This window comes from Gorilla gorilla, chromosome 9, assembly GCF_029281585.2.
Source record: "Gorilla gorilla gorilla isolate KB3781 chromosome 9, NHGRI_mGorGor1-v2.1_pri, whole genome shotgun sequence".
Lineage (NCBI taxonomy): Eukaryota > Metazoa > Chordata > Mammalia > Primates > Hominidae > Gorilla > Gorilla gorilla.
This window is the reverse complement of record NC_073233.2, coordinates 115,953,010-115,973,865: the sequence shown is the minus strand read 5'-3', so window position 1 is coordinate 115,973,865 and position 20,856 is coordinate 115,953,010. Positions and strand designations below refer to the sequence as shown.

The 20,856-nt window shown below is 40.0% G+C and overlaps 1 protein-coding gene across 1 annotated transcript in view; it reads right to left on the bottom strand.

Moving 5' to 3' along the window:
• CUL5 (cullin 5) overlaps window positions 1-20,856 on the bottom strand; it is a 97,558-nt gene that overhangs the window by 20,683 nt on the left and 56,019 nt on the right. The window contains exons 8-11 of the mRNA XM_004052076.5: window positions 14,571-14,664; window positions 12,288-12,418; window positions 10,932-11,039; window positions 6,162-6,226 (exon numbers count right to left, since the gene is read on the bottom strand). Of these exons, the coding sequence (XP_004052124.1) occupies window positions 6,162-6,226; window positions 10,932-11,039; window positions 12,288-12,418; window positions 14,571-14,664 (398 nt within the window). The remainder of the gene's footprint in view (window positions 1-6,161; window positions 6,227-10,931; window positions 11,040-12,287; window positions 12,419-14,570; window positions 14,665-20,856) is intronic.

Here is a 20,856-nt window from a genome sequence, read left to right as displayed (position 1 = left end):
CCAAAACATCTACTGCCCCCCAGCAGTATTGCTTAGCCTAGGCCAAAACTACATTCTCAGCTGCTGCTTCTCCTTAGGGAAACACAGTTACAAATCCTCAAGGAACCTCTGAAAGGTTTATCTGGCATTTCTGTACATTTCAATCCTTCGTCATAGCTGTTTCTATAGCTCTTAAATAACATGAAATTACTATTTTCTACATTTACCTGATTTTCTAGTTGTTCTCAGCAGCAGCATTGGTCTACCACAAACTACTCCACTCCTCCTCAGAAGCAAGTCTCCCAAATAACTTGGATGCCACTATCAGTTTATTCTTCTAAAGCAGGGGTGTCCAATCTTTTGGCTTCCCTGGGCCACACTGGAAGAAGGACTGTCTTGGGCCATACATAAAATACACTAACACTAATGACAGATGATGAGCTAAAGAAAAAAAATCGCCAAAAAATCTCATAATGTTTTACGGAAGTTTACAAATGTTTGTGTTGGGCCACATTCAAAGCCGTCCTGGGCCGCATGCGGCCCGCGGGGTTGGACAAGCTTGTTCTAGAACATCACCTCCTCCACACCTCCAATAGCCACACCACCTATTCTACTGCCTGGATCAGCTAATGATACTTACTCTACTCCACAGAAATTTTCTACTTTGAGACAGGGTATCACTCTGTTGCCCAGACTGGAGTACAGTGGTGCCATCATAGCTCACTGCAGCCTTGACCTCCTGGGTTCAAACAATCCTCCTGAATAGCTAGGACTACAGGCACGCGCCATCATGCTCATCTAATTTTTAAAACATTTTGTAGAGATGGGTCTCACTACGTTGCCCTGACTGGTCTTAAACTCGTGGCCTCAAACAATCCTCCCACCTTGGCTTACCAAAGTGCTGAGATTACAGGCATGAGCCATGGCACCTAGCCTAGAAATGTTCTACTTTAATGTGGAGCTAAAAGTAGGACGTAGTCACCTTAGAATCAGAAAACTAAGAGAAACCCAGCAATCCTCACTTCTGGGACTCTATCTTGTACATAAAGATTCACAAATATTCAATGTACAATATTATCCTCTGTAGCACTAACAGTAATAGCAACACATCGGAAACTACTTAATGCAGCAGTAAAGGACCAGTTAAATAAGCTATAGTATATCTACCAGACAGAGTGCCAAGCTGCTATTCATCATAGTGAGGTTATGGAAAACATGAAACAATATAATGGCAAAAGACTGAGAGTGAGCACCCTAAAATCAGGAATAAGACAAGGATGCCTGAATTCACCCCTGCCATTTGTTACTGTAGTAGAAGTTCCGGTCAGAGCAATTAGTCAGAGAAAAGAAAACAGAACCAAACTGGAAAGGAAGAAGTAAAAAGTATTTCTATTTGCAGATGTCATGACCTTACATACAGAAAAGCTGAAAGAATCTACAAAAAAGGTATCTGAGCCAATGAATAAATTGAGGAAAGCTGCAAAGTACAAAATCAACACATAAAAATTATTTGTGTTTGGGCATGGTAGCTCATGCCTGTAATTCTGGCACTTTGAGAGGCAGAGGCAGGAGGCTCACTTGAACCCAGGAATTCAAGACCAGACTGGGCAACACAGCAAGACCCTGTCTCAAAAAAAAAATTAGCTGGGCATGGTGGTATGGCCCTTAGTCCCAGGTACTCAGAAGGTGGAGGCTTGAGCCCAGGAGGCGAAGGCTGCAGTGAGCTGTGATCATGCCATTGCATTCCAGCCTAGGTGACAGAGTGAAACCCTGTCTGAAAAAAAAGAAACAGAAAAAAAAATCAGTTGTGTTTTTATATACCAGCAAGGAACAATCCAGAAGAAAATTAAGAAAACAATTCCAGGCTGGGCATGGTAGCTCCTGCCCGTAATCCTAGCACTTTGAGGGGCTAAGGTGGGAGAACCACTTGAGCCCAGGAGTTCAAGACCAGCCTGGTCAACACAGTGAGAGACTGTCTCTACAAAAAATAATATAGCCAGGTGTGGTGGCCTGAACCTGCGGTCCTAGCTACTCAGGAGGCTGAGGTGGGAGGATTACTCGAGCTCAGGAGGGCAACACTGCAGTAAGCCATGATTGCGCCACTGCACTCCAGCCTCGGTGACACAGTGGACCCTGTCTTCAAAAAAAAAAAAAAAAAAACAGAAAGAAAGAGAGAAGAAGGAAGGGGAAGGGAAAGGGAGGGAAGGGGAAGGGGAAGGAAAAGAAAGGAAACAGGGAGGAAGGAAGAACAATTCAATTTACAACAGCATCCAAAGAAAATACCAAGGAATAAATTTAACCAAGAATGTGGAAGACTTGTACACTGAAAGCTATAAAACACTGCTGAAAGACAAAAAACAAATAAAAAGAAATTCCATTTTCATAATTGGGAGACATAACATTAATACAATTCAATGCATTTCCTATCAAAATTCCAAAGGTCTTTTTCACAAAAATGGAAAGGCTGATTCTCAAATTCATATGGAATTAGAAGGGAATCCAAATAGCCAGAATGATCTTGAAAAAGAACAAACTTGAAACATGCACACATCTTGCTTTTAAAGCTTATCGCAAGGCTACAGTAAATCATGACGATGTGGCACCAGCATAAGGACAAATATATAAACCAACAGAACTGAACTAAGCATTCAAAAATAAACACATACATCATAGCCAACTGATTTTTTGAGACGGAGACTCACACTCTCACCCAGGCTGGAGTGCAGTAGCGCCATCTCAGTTCACTGCAAGCTCTGCCTCCCAGGTTCACACCATTCTCCTGCCTCAGCCTCCCGAGTAGCTGGGACTACAGGCGCCCGCCACCACGCCCGGCTAATTTTTTGTATTTTTAGTAGAGACAGGGTTTCACCATGTTAGCCAGGATGGTCTCGATCTCCTGACCTTGTGATCTGCCCGCCTCGGCCTCCCTAAGTGCTGGGATTACAGGTGTGAGCCACCACGCCTGGCAGCCAACCGATTTTTGATAATGGAGAAAAGACTGTTCAATGAATGCTGGAACAATTGGGTATCCACATGCAAAAATATGAAGTTAGACCTGTATCTCACACCATATACAAAAGCTAACTCAAAATCGATCAATGACTTAAATGTAAAAGTCAAAACTATAAAACTCTTTCTTGTTGTTGTTGAGACGAAGTCTCACTCTGTCACCCAGGCTGGAGTGTAATGGCATGATCTCCGCTCACTGCAACCTCCACCTCCCAGATTCTGACGATTCTCCTGTCTCAGCCTCCCAAATAGCTGGGATCACAGGCATGAGCCACCACGCCTGGCTAATTTGTTGTATTTTTAGTAGAGACAGGGTTTCACCATCTTGGCCAGGCTGGTCTTGAACTCCTGACCTCAAGTGATCCACCCGCTTTGGCCTCCCAAAGTGCTGGGATTACAGGCGTGAGCCACTGTGCCCGGCCCTATAAAACTCTTAAAAAAATAAATAAATAAATAACGATAAATCTTCATGATCTAAATATGAAACCAAACCAAAAGCAAAAGCAACAAAAGAAAAAAATAGGTAAACTGAACTTAATCAAAATTAAAAGCTTTTGTGCATCAAAGGATAGTATCAAGAAAATGAAAAGACAACTTACAGAATGGGAGAAAATATTGGCACATCATCTATCTAATACGGATCCAGTACCAGAATATATAAAGAACTCTTACAACTCAACAACAAAGAGAAAGAATCCAGTTAAAAATGGCCAAAAAGGCCAGGCATGGTGGCTCATGCCTGTAATCCCAGCACTTTGGGATGCCGAGGCAGGCAAATCACGAGGTCAAGAGATCGAGACCATCCTGGCCAACATGGTGAAACTCCATCTCTACTAAAAACACAAAAATTAGCTGGGCGTGGTGGCACACACCTGTAGTCCCAGCTACTCGGGAGGCTGAGGCAAGAGAATCACTTGAACCCACGAGGTGGATGTTGCAGTGAGACAAGATCAGACCACTGCACTCCAGCCTGGTGAAAGAGCAAGGCCCCGTCTCAAACAACCAAAAAAAATGGGCAAAAGGCCTGGGCATGGTAGCTCATGCCTGTAAGCTCAACACTTTGGGAGGCTGAGGCAGGAGCATCTCTTGAGGCCAGGAGTTCGACACCAGCCTGAGCAACGCAGCAAGACCCCATCTCTAAAAGAAATTAGTAAAGTATGGTGGTGTGTGCTTATAGTCCCAGCTACTCAGGAGGCTGAACCAGGAGGACTGCTTAAGCCCAGGAGGTGGAGGCTGCAGTGAGCTATGATCACCCTTCATAAAGGAAAATATACGAATACCAAAAAAAAAAAAAAAAAAAGATGAAAAATTGCTCAACATCAAGAGTCATGAGGGAGACGGGAATTAAAACATTAAGATACTACTACATACATCCCAAATGACTAAAGTTAAAAGAACACTAAACATTGGTGAGAATGAGGGTCAGCTGGTACTCTCATATTCTATTGGTGGAAGTGTAAAACAGAATAACCACTTTGGAAAGCAAACTACTGTTACATGCCAAAACATAAAAGAATTTCAAAAACACAATGCAGAATGAAAGAAGCTTTACACAAGAAGTACACAGTGTATGATCCTATTTATACAAAGTCCTAGATTAGGCAAAACTAATCTATATTGAGGGAATTAATCAGGACAGCAGATGCCTCTGGAAGGAGGTGGGGTGGGACCGACTGGGAATAGACATGAAGTAACTTTGTACGATGATAAAGACATCATACATGTTAATAGGGGTATAGTCATTTGTCAAATCTGACTCAAATGTACACTTAAGATTTATGCATGGGACTGTATATAAATTTTGCCTAAAAACATAAACATTAAATTCAATAAATGACTGTATGCTGAAGTGTTTAGGGACTAAAGGTTACTGATGCCTGCAACTTCTTTAGAAATACACTTAAAAAGTTGACTGATAGATGTATATAAGGAGATAACATATTTGATAAAGCAACCATAGTAACTCTATTGTAAGTCTGAACATTTTCATTAAAAAAATGCTTGGGACTGGGTGCAGTGGCTCACGCCTGTAATCCCAGCACTTTGGGAGGCTGAGGTGGGCGGATCACTTGAGGTCGGGAGTTCAAGACCAGCCTGGCCAATATGGCGAAACCCCGTCTCCATTAAAAATACAAAAAAATTAGCCAGGCATGGTGGCGTGTGCCTGTAATCCCAGCTACTCGGGAGGCTGAGGCAGAAGAATTGCCTGAATCTGGGAGGTAAAGGTTGCAGTGAGCTGAGGTCATACCACTGCACTCCAGCCTGGGTGACAGAGTGAGACCCTGTCTCAAATAAATAAATTAATTTAATTAAATTAATAAATAATACAAAAAATGCTTGGGTGAAAGAGAATGAAGAAGATCTATTTACTCATGTGAAGAGATGGCCAAGATGCAGTGCTATATGTTTCACATATTTCACAGTTTATAAAAGAGAACATATTCCCTTCTAAAATATATCAATATTATAATATGGTATGACTCAGATGTCTTCCATTGTAATATTACTCAAGCAACACACACTGCTCAGAAAAGACAAAATGAAAACACTAAATGAAAAATACCTGATTATTTTTCCTTCTTAAGAAACGTTATTTTTCAGTATTTTTCAAATATTTTAGCATTATATATAAAATTTCTTTAAAATGGTAATTCTTAGCTAGAAGTACATCAAAAGACTTTTTTCAATTAACCTTTATTGCTATTTAGTACTATGAAAGTGCTATAACTAGCTCACATTTCAGTTGTCAGATTTTCTATAAGCTATGCTTAGCACAGGCATATTCATCTTACCAATTACAGAACAATTTTTTAAAATGGTAATAGGAAAATTTACATTAAAACTGAGTTCTTTTTATAACATTATGGTAAATTGAGTCATTTTCTCTGCTTCTATGGGTAATAGAACACTTTTAGTGACTAATGAGGGAAAAACAAGTAGAGATCCTAAAAGATTAGGAATTTTTTTTTTACCTGAAAAAATAAAGTCAATTTTTGTATTGTAAAATAATTTAATAAAAAATTATAAATGAACTTTAACAGCCAAAAGCTGCAAAAGTCACAAAACTAACAATAACAAAAATAAACCTAACAGGGTACTTTGTATACCTAGTTAACCCCTATTACACTAAAGAAAATTTAAGTATTTTTAAAGTATGGTTTTAAAAAACTTACCCCTTCTGCTTCAAAGGTAATTCAAGTTTAAATATGGTAGCATCATTAACAACTGCTTTGTATGCCTGCAAAAAATAATTTGGAATAAAATATTTTTAATATTGAAAATATACAGATAAATTTTTATACATCCCAAAACACATAAAAATGTTAGTTTTTATTTCTAATGGTATATCTGGCCAAACAGAATTTGCCTAGTCAAAGACTTTAGCAAGTTCTTTGTCATATTATAATTATCAATATTCTCAAGTGAGGTTTTTTTTTTTTGTTGGTTTTGTTTTTTTTTTTTTGAGATGAAGTCTCACTCTGTCGACCAGGCTGGAGTGCAGTGGCGTGATCTCCACTCCCTGCAACCTCCGCCTCCTGGGTTCAAGTGATTCTCCTGTCTTAGCTGGCCTCCTGGGTAGCTGGGATTATAGGTGCCAGCCACTACGCCTGGCTAACTTTTCTATTTTTAGTAGAGACGGAGTTTCACCACGTTGGCCAGGCTGGTCTCAAACTCCTGACCTCAGGTGATCTGCCTGCCTTGGTCTCCCAAAGTGCTGGGATTACAGGGGTGAGCCACCATGCCTGGCCTCAAGTGAGATTTTTTTCTTTTTTTTTTTTTGGAGACAGAGTTTCACTCTTGTTGCCCAGGCTGGAGTGCAGTGGTGCTGATCTCAGATCACTGCAACCACCGCCTCCTGGGTTCAAGCGATTCTCCTGCCTCAGCCTCCTGAGTAGCTGGAATTACAGGTGCGCACCACCATGCCTGGCTAATTTTTGTATTTTTAATAGAGACAGGGTTTCATCATGTTGGCTAGGCTGGTCTTGAACTCCTGACCTCAAGTGATCCACCCGTCTCAGCCTCTCAAAGTGCTGGACTACAGGCGTAAGCCACCACACCCAGCCTACACAACTGTTCTTGTTAAAGTCACTGGCAACCTCCATGTTGCTGAAGACAATGGTTTATCTCCATCTTATTTATTATCAGCATTTAAAAACAGCGGATCACACCCTCCTCCTGAAAGTACTTTTTTCACTTGTCTTCTAGCACATAACATTCTCCTGGATCATTTCTCCCTTCTCATGAAAGATGACTCCTCATTTTTCTAACAATGAAATATCAGAATGCCCTAGGCCAATCCTTGGATCTGTCCTCTTTTCTATCTCCACTCATTACTTTGGTGATTAGAGCCTGTGTCAGTGCTTTAAAAACCACTTATATGCTGAAGCTGCCAAACATATTTTTCCAGCTCCATTCTTTCTCTTAAGCTCCAGACTCAACATTACCATATGGATGTTTAACAGATATTTCAAAGTTAACTTATTCAATACCGAGTTTCTGATCTCTCTGCAACCATCTCTCCAAAAACTATTTCTCTTACAGTCTTCCCTATTGCAGTGAACATATCCTTCTAATTGATCAGAACACGAATCTGAGTGTCATCCCTGACTAGTCTCTATCACATTCTACATCTGATTCAATAGCAAATCCTGAATAGTCTATCTTCATAACGTAATCATAATCCCAGCAATCCCTCTTCTAGGCATATACCCAAAGGAAATGAAATCACCACTTCACAAAGATAACTGCACTCCCACATTCACTGCATTATTAACAATAGCCAAAATATGGACACAACCTCAGCGTCCATCAATGGATAAAGAAACTGGTACATATATATGACGGAAGCCTGGAAGACCTTAAAAATATGCCAGACACAGGAAGAAAAATACTGCATGATCTCACTTATATGTAGAACCTAAAAAAAATTCAAATATACAGAGAGAGGAATGAAAGAGTAGTACCAGTGGCAAAATGGGTGGGAAAGAAACAAGGAAATGTAGGTCACATGATACAAAGTAGCAGACACACAAGATGGAAAAAGTCTAGAGAGCTAATGTACAGCATGAGAACTACACGTAGTAAAATTATACTGGGCTGGGCATGGTGGCTCATGCCTGTAATCCCAGCACTTTGAGAGGCTGTGGTGAATGGATCGCTTGAGCCCAGGAGTTCAAGAACAGCCTGGGCAAACTCATCTCTACAAAAAAAAATTACAAATTAGCCAAACATAGTGGTGCATGCCTGTAGTCCCAGCTACTCGGGAGGCTGAGGTGGGAAGATCACCTGAGCCCAGAGGGGTCGAAGCTCCAGTGAGCCATGTTGTGCCACTGCACTCTCTCCAGCCTGGGTGACAGAGCAAGACTCTGTCTCAAAATAAATAAATAAATAAATAAATAAAACAAAACAAATTAAAATTACACTGTATATTGGATTCATGCTAACTAAGTAGACCTTGGGTGCTCTTGCCACAAAAACAAAACAAAACAAGAAAATGAGTAACTATGTCAGATGGTGGATATCTTTATTTCCTTCACCAGTGAGATGACAGGGCTGAGACAACATCAGTGCGGGTGAAGAGTTCTCAGAGAACACGATTTAAAGGGAAAGGGGGCCAGGGGTGGTGGCTCATGTCTATAATCCCAGAACTTTGGAAGGCTAAGGCAGGAGTTCAAGACCAGCCCAAACAACATAGCTAGATGTTGTCTCTACAGAAAAACTTTAAAAACCTAGCCAGGTGTGGTGGTATGTGCTCATAGTCCCAGAAACTCAGGTGGCTGAGGCGGGAGGATTGCTTGAGCCCAGGAGTTCAAGGCTGCAGTCAGCTATGATTGCACCACTGCACTCCAGACTGGGTGACACAGCGAACTTCCCTGACAAGTCACTTCTAGAGCCTGCTGTCATTTTTATTTTCCAATTCCAAGCCACATACCTGGTGTAACAAATGCTGTCAAACCTTCCCACATCCCTTAGACTTTTCCCACTATTAGTATCTGCAAAGCTGTTTTTTCCTAAAACTGCAGAAATATGTGTTGCCTATGCAAGTGGCAGGCAGGAAATTTCAAGAACTCAACACTTGATAGGTGAGGTAATTTTGAGCAGGGTTTTAAATAAGTTTCCTTGCAGAATTAAGTTCAAGTAGCTCACTGTAGATCTGACTTACTAATACGCCACGCTATCGTCCCTGCATTTCCCAAATAAGCTACTTGCATTAAAAAAAAACAAAAATTATCGAACTACTTTTGACCACCTCTACCATCACTCTGGGACAAGCCTCCATCATCACTTAATTGAATTATTTACATAAGTTCTTAACTGGTATTCTTTCTTCTTTCTTCCCTTCAGTATATTTTTTACAACAGCCAGAATGATCCTGTTAACACATAAATCACATCCTACCATTCTGTTTAAAATTTTTAAATGACTTCCCATCCTACTCACAGTAAAAACTAACTCCTTCCCATGGCTCAGAGTCTTACATGATCTGGCTTCCTATGAAGCCTTTGCAGGCTACTCAATTTAAGACTTCACACCACCCCCACCATGTCTAAACTCCACCACCCCCACCATGTCTAAACTCCCTTAACTCCTTTCCTACTTTACCTACTTATTTGTTTTATTTTTATTTATTTATTTTTTGAGACAGTTTCGCTCTTGTTGCCCAGGCTGGAGTGCAATGGCACTATCTCAGCTCACCACAACCTCCACCTCCTGGGTTCAAGCAATTCTCCTGCCTCAGTCTCCTAAGTAGCTGGAATTACACGCATGTGCCACCACGTCCAGCTAATTTTTCGTATTTTTAGTAGAGATGGGGTTTCTCCATGTTGATCAGGCTGATCTGGAACTCCCGACCTCAGGTGATCCACCCGCCCTGGCCTCCCAAAGTGCTGGTTACAGGCGTGAGCCACTGCACCTGGCCTATTTACTTGTTTTAAAATAGACAAAAAGAGCCTGGGCACAGTAGCTCAGGCCTGTAATCCCAGCACTTTGGGAGGCCGAGGCGGGCCCATCACCTGAGGTCAGCAGTTTGAGACCAGCCTGGCCAACACAGTGAAACCCCGTCTGTAGTAAAAATACAAAAATTAGCCGGGCATGGTGGTTGGTGCCTGTAATCCCAACTACTCAAGAGGCTGAGGCAGGAGAATCGCTTGAACCTGGGAGGCAGAAGTTAAAGTGAGCCAAGATCACGCCATTGCACTCAAGCCTGGGCAACAAGAGCGAAACTCAGTCTCAAAAAAAAAAAAAAAAAAAAATTAAAATAGACAGAGTGAGAAAAAAATCCTACTAGAGAATGGAGAAAGTTGTCTTTTTAGAATCATTCAAACTTGGGAAGTAAAGAAAGGTAGTCAAAGAAGAGAAAAAACTAACAGCAATTTCTTGTTATAGGTTTATTACACTAAAAAAGATACAACGCTAAGGACAGTATGGTGTTTTATTATCATTATCCTACACTAGTGAGGATGGAAAAAGATGGTATGCAATACAAATGCTTCCCTGGGAAACAAGGATAAGTATAACATAACTCTCGAAGGAGTCCCATGAAAGGACGGAGGATGGAGGAATCAACTCTGCTGGTGATGAGCTGTGGAGGGAGGCAGGACATCAAGGAAGCTCCAGGGGAAGTATTCTTTGAGCTGGGTCTTAATGGAAGGATGAATAGGAATTCAATAGATCAGTAATATTCAAAAACAGAAAAACATTCTTGGAAAAATGAGAAAAAAAGCAACTTTCTAACTAAATTCTAATTCACAAGGCTATCTAATGTTTAACGAATGCTTACAACCAAGACAAAACAAATATAGTTGTTCTCCACTGATGAAAAATAACAGTTGCTAGGTTTTTAAGTTTATAATTAATAGAAAAATAATGCAAATTGATTATTAGAAGTAAATTATGAGAATAAAACTTTTAAAAGTGTTTTTTATATATATAGGAATACATACCTTATCTCTTGCAGTAAGAAATCGTGGATCATCTTGAAAAGCTTCTTTGACGAGTTTACTAAATCTATTAAATAGTGTAAGTAACTGCTCAACGTATTTCTCAGAGTCCTAGAAACAAAAGGTTTTATATTAAGTTTTTAAAAGAAAAGGAATAGGCTGGGCGCGGTGGCTCACGCCTGTAATCCCAGCACTTTGGGAGGCCGAGGTGGGCAGATCACAAGGTCAGGAGATCGAGACCATCTTGGCTAACACGGTGAAACCCCGTCTCTACTAAAAATACAAAAAATTAGCCGGGCGCGGTGGCGGGCGCCTGTAGTCCCAGCTACTCGGGAGGCTGAGGCAGGAGAATGGCGTGAACCTGGGAGGCGGAGCTTGCAGTGAGCCGAGATTGTGCCACTGCAATCCGGCCTGGGCTAAAGAGCGGGACTCCGCCTCAAAAAAAAAAAAAAAAAAAAAAAAGAATAACACAAAAAAATGAGAAAATAAACATAATTTTAATAAAACTCATTTAAAACGGGGGTATTTTTTCTTAAAAATAAAACTAAAAGGTGTTCCAATATTACTGTTTTGCCACTTCTTTTTTTTTTTTCTTTCTTCCTTTTTTTTTTTTTTTTGAGATGGAGTCTCGATCTGTCGCCCAGGCTGGAGTGCAGTGACACCATCTCGGCTCACTGCAAGCTCCACCTCCCGGGTTCACGCCATTCTCCTGCCTCACCCTCCTGAGTAGCTGGGACTACAGGCGCCCGCCACCCCGCCTGGCTATTTTTTTTGTATTTTTAGTAGAGACGGGTTTCACCATGTTAGCCAGGATAGTCTCGATCTCCTGACCTTGTGATCTGCCCACCTCGGCCTCCCAAAGTGCTGGGATTACAGGCGTGAGCCACCGTGCCCAGCTCCCTGTTTTACAGAGAAAATAGTAATTTCAATTACTATTTTCAATTTTCAATTCTGCATTTTTAAAAATTTAATGTTTTTATTTGTAATCAACACATAATGGTACATATTATGGGGTACAATGTTATATTTCAATGCATGTATATACAGTATAATGATCAAATTGGGGTAACTACTATATCCATCACTTCAAACATTTATAATTTCTTTGTGGTAACAACATAAAAAAATCTTTTCTATCTTGAAATATACACTACATTGTTACTTGCTATAGCCGCCCTAATGGGTAATAGAACACCAAAACTTACTCTTCCTATTGAACTATAACTTTATACCCCACTAACCAACCTCTTCTGCTCCCCCAACCCCCAGCCTCTGGTAACCACTCACTATTTTCAATAATCCTACATTTAAAAAATAGCCTTGATATATATCTATCATTGCCATTGAAAAAAAACTTACAGTAGTAATAGTTTCAGCAGCTGCTACCATGTCTGCCAGGCCAGCACTAATGATATGTTCCTCCAAGTCTTTCAACATTGGCTCTATACCATTAGGAACTTTGTCCATCAATGAAAACATTAAATGTAATTCTGGAAGGAGAGAACACATTCATGTAATCATTTCATTTACTGGAGTAAGAGTTTAGATAAATATTAGTTAAAAGTTTGTAATATTAATAGTATTCTGTGGATACAATGCCATTAGGAGTAGTTGTTTGTTTTTTTGTTGTTGTTTTTTTGTTTTTGAGACAGGGTCCCAGTCTGTCACCCAAGCGGGAGTACAGTGGCTCGATCACGGCTCACTGCAGCCTTGACCTCTTGGGCGCAAGCAATCCTCCCATCTCAGCCTCCTGAGTAGCTGGGACCACAGGCACATGTCACCATGCCTGGCTAATGTTTTTTGTAATTTTGTAGAGACAGGGTCTCCCAATGTTGCCCAAGATGGTCTCAAACTTCAGGGCTCACACAATCCTCTCGCCTTGGTCTCTCAAAGTGCTGGGATCATAGGTATGAGCCATTGTACTTGGTCTAAAAATTATGTTTAAAAAAAATCGAATTAAAAGTGATCAGGCTGGGTGTGGTGGTTCACGCTTGTAACTCCAGCACTTTGGGAGGCCAAGGTGGGAGGATCATTTGAGCCCAGGAGTTAAAAAGACCAGTCAGGGCAACATGGCAAAACCCATCGTTACGCAATAACAAACAAACAAAATTAGCTGGGTGTGGTGGTGCATGTCTTTGGTCCCAGATACTTGGGAGGCTGAAGTGTGAGGAATGCCTAAGCCCAGGAGGCTGAGGCTGCAGTGAGCCGTGATTGCACCATTGCACTCAGCCTGGGTGACAGGGCAAGACAGTCTCAAAAAATAAAAATAAAAAAAGTGATCAAATACTGCAAAACCCAACTCCTTTCTTTCAAAGGTCAGTCATTTGGCCAGAAGCAGTGGAGATCAGCCTGGGTGACAAGGTGAGGCTCTGCCTCTACAAAAAATACAAAAATTAGCCAGGCATGGTGGTACACGGCTGTAGTCCCAGCTACTCAGTAGGCTGGGAGGTGGGAGGATCGCTTGAGCCCAGGAGGTCAAGGCTACAGTGAATTGGGATCGTGCCACCGAATTCCAGCTTGGGCAACACAGCGAGACCCAGTCTCAAAAGAAAAGGTGAGTCATTTGGTTTTCAATGCAAAGGAATATTTATTTACACACAAGATTAGTTTATTTCATAAGGTAGTTGTAACACTAAATATACAGCCACATCATCAAAAGGTAAAAAACAACATGAGTAATAATTACAAAAGCAACTATATTAGAGATTAGAATATAAAACTGTATTCATAAAGAATTTTTCAATTTACAAAGCACTTTTTCATGTTATGCCATTTTACTGACCTTCACAAAAACCCTACCTCACGGTACTGATTACCACTAAATAAATCCTTTTGAAAAGAGTGCAACATAGATCAGACATAACTCTAATTAATTAGACTGGCACACAGAATACAAGTATTTTGTTTACGCCAATAAAGCAGCTTGCTTTTTACTACTGAATTACTCCTGAAAAGTGTATGAACTTAAGTGAATTGAAATATGCACTTTAAATGCAACTAGAGATTAAACAGGACCTTGCAGTTAGATATAATAAAACCTGGAAACTCACTAGAAGTAAGTTATTTAAAAAACAAAAGCAAAAACATGTTAAAAGCAGTTTTACTGGGGTAGTAGGTATATGTACAATTTTTTTTTTTTAGTTTGTTATATACTTGCTACCTCTCAAAACACATCTTTTTAAGAAAACATTGAAGTAATAAAAAAAATCCTTTAGAAATCTTATAAAGTATTTTTGGGGACAGAGATGACTATTAACAGGGAGTGTTTTATTACATTCTAAAAAGATTCATCACAAGGTTCCACACAAAAGTCAAATACCTGGTTCTAATCTATAACATATGTTTCCAGTTTAAATTGGCCTTTAAAAGCAGTGTCTTGCTTTTGAGAAAAAAGTAGAAATTCCCCATACACATACACAGATGTTGATAGCTAAGAGGGAAAATGCTTAAAATTTAAGTTTATACACTCTTAGCAGTGCCTCTGTGTTAAATATTTTATCTATTTCCTTAAGTATAGTTCACTCTAACAGTTCCACATATACCTATGTGGAAAAGAATTAACTAAGAGCAACTTAGTAAGTGATTTGTTTCAAAGATACCCTCTTAGAAGATTATGATAACTTTATGTGATGTTTTACCTACTTTCAGTTTCATTTCTCTTGATCATGCCTTGGCACTCAGCTAAGATAGTCTCTTTAAATGATGTCACCAGGGCATTTACACAGCATTCCATGAGCTGAAATATATCAAAAATTAGTCAAGGCTACTATAAGCTGTATAGCACAAATCTATTCTAACTCACAAAATAAAACAATATTGTTCAACAAAAAAAAAATTATACTGAAAGTAGATTTCACTTACCTTAACTATAGGATTATTGAAGATGGATATGCTATACTAGTTTACCAAAGTGTATTTTCCCCTAAGGAAAAAAACTATAGAACTAGACTCTCTTTAGAAATTTTAACAAAAGTCCTCAAGGAGGGGAGAGAAAAATATACAAAACCAAACTTTGATTAACTCTTCCTGTCTGGAGAGAACCTGTTTTAAAATTAGGTTATAAAATTCTAGAAGTGTGAATACATTCATTCAACAAACCATTATTGGATGCCTACTACATGCAGGCACTAAGGAAGTATTTAAGAGACAAGAATAAGATATAATTCCTGCTCTCGAAGAGATCACTGTCTAATTGAGAGTGAGGAGGGCAGTAAACCTACACTGCTAACTAAATATAACTCAGTTAAGTGGCATCACACACATACACAAACACACACAAAATAAAAAAAAACTTAGAAACTACTTTTTTCTAGGGTAGTTAAAATGGCCTCATCCACAAGTTGATATCTAAATGGGATCCTGTAAAGTAAGTACAAGCCCTAAAATAGGTTACGTATTCTAGGAATACCAGGAAGCTTAAAATGGTAGAGAAGAAACAGACAGTGGAAGAGAAGGCTAGAAAGATAGGCTGCAACCAGATTATGAATGAAAATCTATGATTCAGGGTTTTATTTCATAGGTAGGGAAGGAAGAACAAAGGAAGGTTTTTTTGTTTGTTTAAGAGACAGGGTCTTGCTCTGCTGCCCAAGCTGGAGTACAGTGGCATTACTACATAGCTACTATCATACCTCACTACAGCCTTGAACTCCTAGGCTCAAGTGATCCTCCTGCCTCAGCCTCTCGAGTAGCTAGGACTACAGGGATGTACTATCAAGTCTGGTTAATTTTTTAAACTTTTCTATAGAGATGATGTCTTGCTATGTTCCCCAGGCTGGTCACAAACTCCTGGTCTCAAATGATCCCCCTGTCAGTCTCCCAAAGTGTGGGATTACAGGTGTGAACCATCAGGCCTGGCCCCAAGGAAGTTTTAAACAGAGGATAAATGTAATGAGATTCTCCTCTCCTCAAGTCATTATTAAAGATCAGTATAATGGTAGTAAGGCAGGTGGTAAGGAGTGGGTGGTTGGGATATGGTAACGAGGCTGTTGAACTATTTCAGGTAAGATAGCAAGGGTCTAGTGCTCTAGGAGGCCATCAGGAAAATCTAAATGAGGCAGAAGATATCATGTCATCTCTGCTCCCTCGTGTCATGTAATTATTTACTTCTCTTTTGGGGATCAGATGAAATTAATAGGTTGTGAGGACTAAAGCTAAGTACAATAAGGCTGATATATTTCTTCTGAAAAACAAATCATCTATCTGTAAATTAAGGGAGGGAATTATGTGTCCCTTAAAAATTTTTTATTAAAAATTCCTTTGGAATTGACATAATGTTGATAACTACTAAAGCTGAATTTAGGTAATGGGGATTCATTATACTGTTCTTCCTACATTGTAAAAATGCTTAAAATTTTCCGAATAAAGAATTTTCTGTGGTCCCTGCGACTTGGGGGGCTGAGGTGGGAGGGTCACTTAAGCTCAGGAGGTCAAGGCTGCAGTAAGCCTTGATCATGTCACTGCAGTGTAGTCTGGGCGACAGAGCAAGACTGTCACAAAACAAAACAAAAAAAAAAAAGTTTTCAGGCTCCTCTACAAGAATGATGCTGATGACTTTTAAATGCATATATCCATGTATATTTCTGTCCTAAGAAAATAATACACATGGCTGGGCGTGGTGGCTCATAGCCTGTAATCCCAGCACTTTGGAAGGCTAAGGCAGGCGGATCACCTGAGGTCAGGAGTTCAAGACCAGCCTGACCAACACAGAGAAACCCCGTCTCTACTAAAAATTAGCCGGGCATGGTGGGTGCCTGTAATCCCAGCTACTCGGGAGGCTGAGGCAGGAGAATTGCTTAAACCTGGGAGGCAGAGATTGCAGTGAGCCGAGATCGTGCCATTGCACTCCAGCCTGGGCAACAAGAGCAAAACTCCATCTCAAAAAAGGAAAAAGAAAAGAAAAATAAAGAAAAGAATACACATATAAAATGGTTAAGAAACTCCTTGCAAGGTGGAAATCTCTGCCCCAATTGCTGAGTAATCTTATTCTATAACATCACTGGAATAGGCCCAACTAAACACTTCCACCTTCAGCAGTGAAACCAGATTGAGCATAGGTAAATCTAACAATATATAACTAATAGAGAACAAAGACAAAGTGGAATCTTAATAAACTCTAAGCTCTGTGTTTTCTATTTCATTGAAAACTTTCACTTGAACATTATCCTGTTCAGTGGTAGTTGAAATTTTGCAGATTCTAAAAATCCAGACCAGTGTGTTTCAGACTGTATGTTGTGAAATCAGTTTTAATGGCTGTGACCAAGTTTAAAAAAAAAAAATGTACACAGGACAGAACAAAAAATATCAGAGTGTATCACATATTGTAACAATGAATATTATTTCATAAGACTTTTGTTTCAGATATGTACAAATAAACAGTATATTCTAAGCCACAATATAAAATGTATTTCTTATTGTGGGTTACAACTAGGATTAAAAGGAGAAGCTAAGTTGACAACACAATTAAAGTAAACTGAGAAGAATTTGGTAAATGCTTAAATGAAAGGGATTAGGGAAATAAAAGGATGTTGAATACATTTCTAGCTTGAGAGGTTAAACAAATTATTATAACAGGTATCCTTAAATGAGCACTTACTTTGTACCAGGCATTATGCTAAATGCTTTACATATAGATCTCGTTTAACCCACATGGCAACCTCATGAGGCAGGTATTTACTTTATGAGGACATAGACTGAGAGTAGGTACATAACTTCCAAATGTTGCACAGTTGGTTCATAAGGTCTTGAGTTATAATTTGAGGCCAGGTATGTATCTCCATAGCCTCCAACTTTTCTTACTACAAAAGTAGAGCATGTACATACTTAGTAATGGCTACATGCTCAGAACTGAGTTACGTGTTTTAAGGAATAGAGAAGTATAAACATGGTTCATGCCCTCAATGATCTTACAATCCAGTTGGGAACCCATAAACTATATACCTAAAAACATGTGTATGGTTCATATGTACAGACGTGTATGAAAAGAAGATCAACTTCACTAATAAGCAAATAACTGGAAAATGCATCATTACTATACTATAAACTTAAGGACAAAGACTGTGCTCTGTCCACAGCTATAAAGACTGTGCTGTGTCCTGGCACACAGCTGGTGCTTGATAAGAAATACAAGGCAGTCTATAATTTGCTCCTAAACCTAGTGGTAGAAACAATAGTTACCATGGGAATTCAAATAGGAAGAAACTGATGAAGGCTAGATGATCTGAGCTACTTTATTACAACTTTATTACAAGATGAGTTAAAAGAATCCTTGCAAGATTTTGGGTAGGCAGAAGAAAACACTGCTAAAATGAATCCAAGAAAAAAAAGTAACAGAGTGAGTTGTATGAATAAAAAAATATTTCTTATTGGAGTAGAGTGACTCTTGCTGGACAATATTAAGTTAGAAAAATAGGTCAGGGTCAAATTATGAAGGGTCTTAAAAATCAGGGGTATGAAATAATGATACTCCGGTTTTTTTTGAGACAGAGTCTCGCTCTGTCGCCCAGGCTGGAGTGCAGTGGCGTGATCTTGGCTCACTGCAAGCTCTGCCTCCTGGGTTCACACCATTTCTCCCGCCTCAGCCTCCTGAGTACTGGGACAACTGGCACCCACCACCACGCCCGGCTAAGTTTGTTTTTGTATTTTTAGTAGAAACAGGGTTTCACCGTGTTAGCCAGGATGGTCTTGATCTCCTGACCTTGTGATCTGCCTGCCTCAGCCTCCCAAAGTGCTGGGATTAGAGGCGTTAGCCACTGCGGCCAGCCAGTACTCTGGTTTTTGAATAGAAAAGTAAAACAATGAAAGTGATGTTTATGAAAGATTATCCTGAATTCACAAAAGAATAAATACAAATGGTCAGGAATAAGAATAAATCTGCAGACCAGGCTGAACAACATAGTGAGACCCTGTTTCTAAAAAAAAATAATAAAAAATAGAGGAGTGGAGCAAGATGGCCAAATAGAAGCTTCCACCGATCATTCCTCCTGCAGGAACACCAGATTTAACAACTATCTACACACAAAAAAACACCTTCATAAGAACCAAAAATCAGGTGAGCACTCATAGTACCTGGTTTTAACTTCATGTCACTGCAAGAGGCACTGAAGTGGGTAGGAAAGATAAGTCTTGAATCGCCAATGCTACCCCTCCCTCATCCCCCAGCAGCAGCTGTATGGCATGGAGAATCTGTGTGCTTGGGAGAGGGAGAGAGCAGCGACTGTGAGGCATTGAACTCACCGCCACCCTTTCACAGCAGAAAGCAAAAGTAGGATGAACTCAGCTGACACATGCCCATGGAGGGAGCATTTAGACCAGCCCTAGACAGAGGGGAATCGCCCATTCCAGTGGTAAGGACTTGAGTTCTAGCAAGCCTCGCACTGTAAGCTAAAGTACTCTGGGGCTCCAAATAAACTTGAAAGGCAGTCTAGGCCACAAGGACTGTAACTTCTAGGAAAGCAATAACAAATAATGAGATAGAAGCCATAATAAAATTTCTCCCAACAGGCCAGGTGCAGTGGCTCATGCCTGTAATCCCAGCACTTTGCGAGGCAGAGGTGGGCGGATCATGAGGTCAAGAGAGACACCATCCTGGCTAACATGGTGAAAGCCCATCTCTACTAAAAATACAAAAAATTAGCCGGGCGTGGTGGCGGGCACCTGTAGTCCCAGCTACTTGGGAGGCTGAGGCAGGAAAATGGTGTGAACCCAGGAGGCGGAGCTTGCAGTGAGCCGAGATCACGCCACTGCACTCCAGCCTGGGTGACAGAGCGAGACTCTGTCTCAAAAATAAATAAATTAATTAAATAAATAAAATGAAATAAAATTTCTCCCAACAAAGAAAAGCCTGGCACCTGATGGCTTCACTGCTGAATCCTACCAAATATTTAAAGTAGAACTATTATCAATTCTACTCAAACTCTCTGAAAAATAGAGGAGGAGGGAATACTTCCAAACTCATTCTATGAGGCCAGTATTGCCCTAATACCAAAAGCAGACAAAGACACATTTTAAAAAGAAAACTACAGGCCAATATCACTGATGAATATTGATGCAAAAATCCTCAACAAAATACTAGCAAACCAAATTTTTGTTTTGTTTTGTTTTTGTTTTTTGAGACAGAGTATCACTCTGTTGCCCAGGCTGCAATGCAGTGGCATGATCTTGGCTCACTGCAAGCTCCACCTCCCAAGTTCAAGCAACTCTCCTGCCTTAGCCTCCTGAGTAGCTGGGATTACAGGCAGCTGACACCTCGCCCGCTAATTTTTGTATTTTTTTTAGTAGAGATGGGGTTTCACCATGTTGGCCAGGCTGGTCTCAAACTTCTGACCTCAAGTGATCCACCTGCCTTGGCCTCCTAATGTGCTGGGATTACAGGCGTGAGCCACTGAGCCCAGACTAGCAAACCAAATTTACCAACACCTTAAAAAAATCATTCATCATGACCAAGTGGGATTTATCCGTGGATGCAAGGATGGTTCAACATACACAAATTGATCAAGTGATACATCATATCAACAGAATGGCAGACAAAATCCGTATGTTCATTTCAATTGATGCTGAAAAAGCATCTGATAAAATTCAACATTCCTGCATGATATAAACCATCAAAACACTGGGTATAGAACGAACATACCTCAACATAATAAAAGCCACATGAGAGACCCGTAGCTAGTATCATACTGAATGGAGAAAAACTAAAAATCTTTCTTCTAAGATCTGAAACATGACAAGGATGCCCACTGTCACCACTTTTATTCAAAATAATACTGGAAGTTGTAGTTAGAGGAATCAGACAAGAGAAAGAAAGAGCATCCAAATTGGAAAGGAAGATGTCAAACTACCCTTGTTTGCAGATGATATTACCTACAATGAGATATCATCTCATCCCAGTTAAAGTAGCTTTTATCTATAAGACAGGCAATAACAAATATTG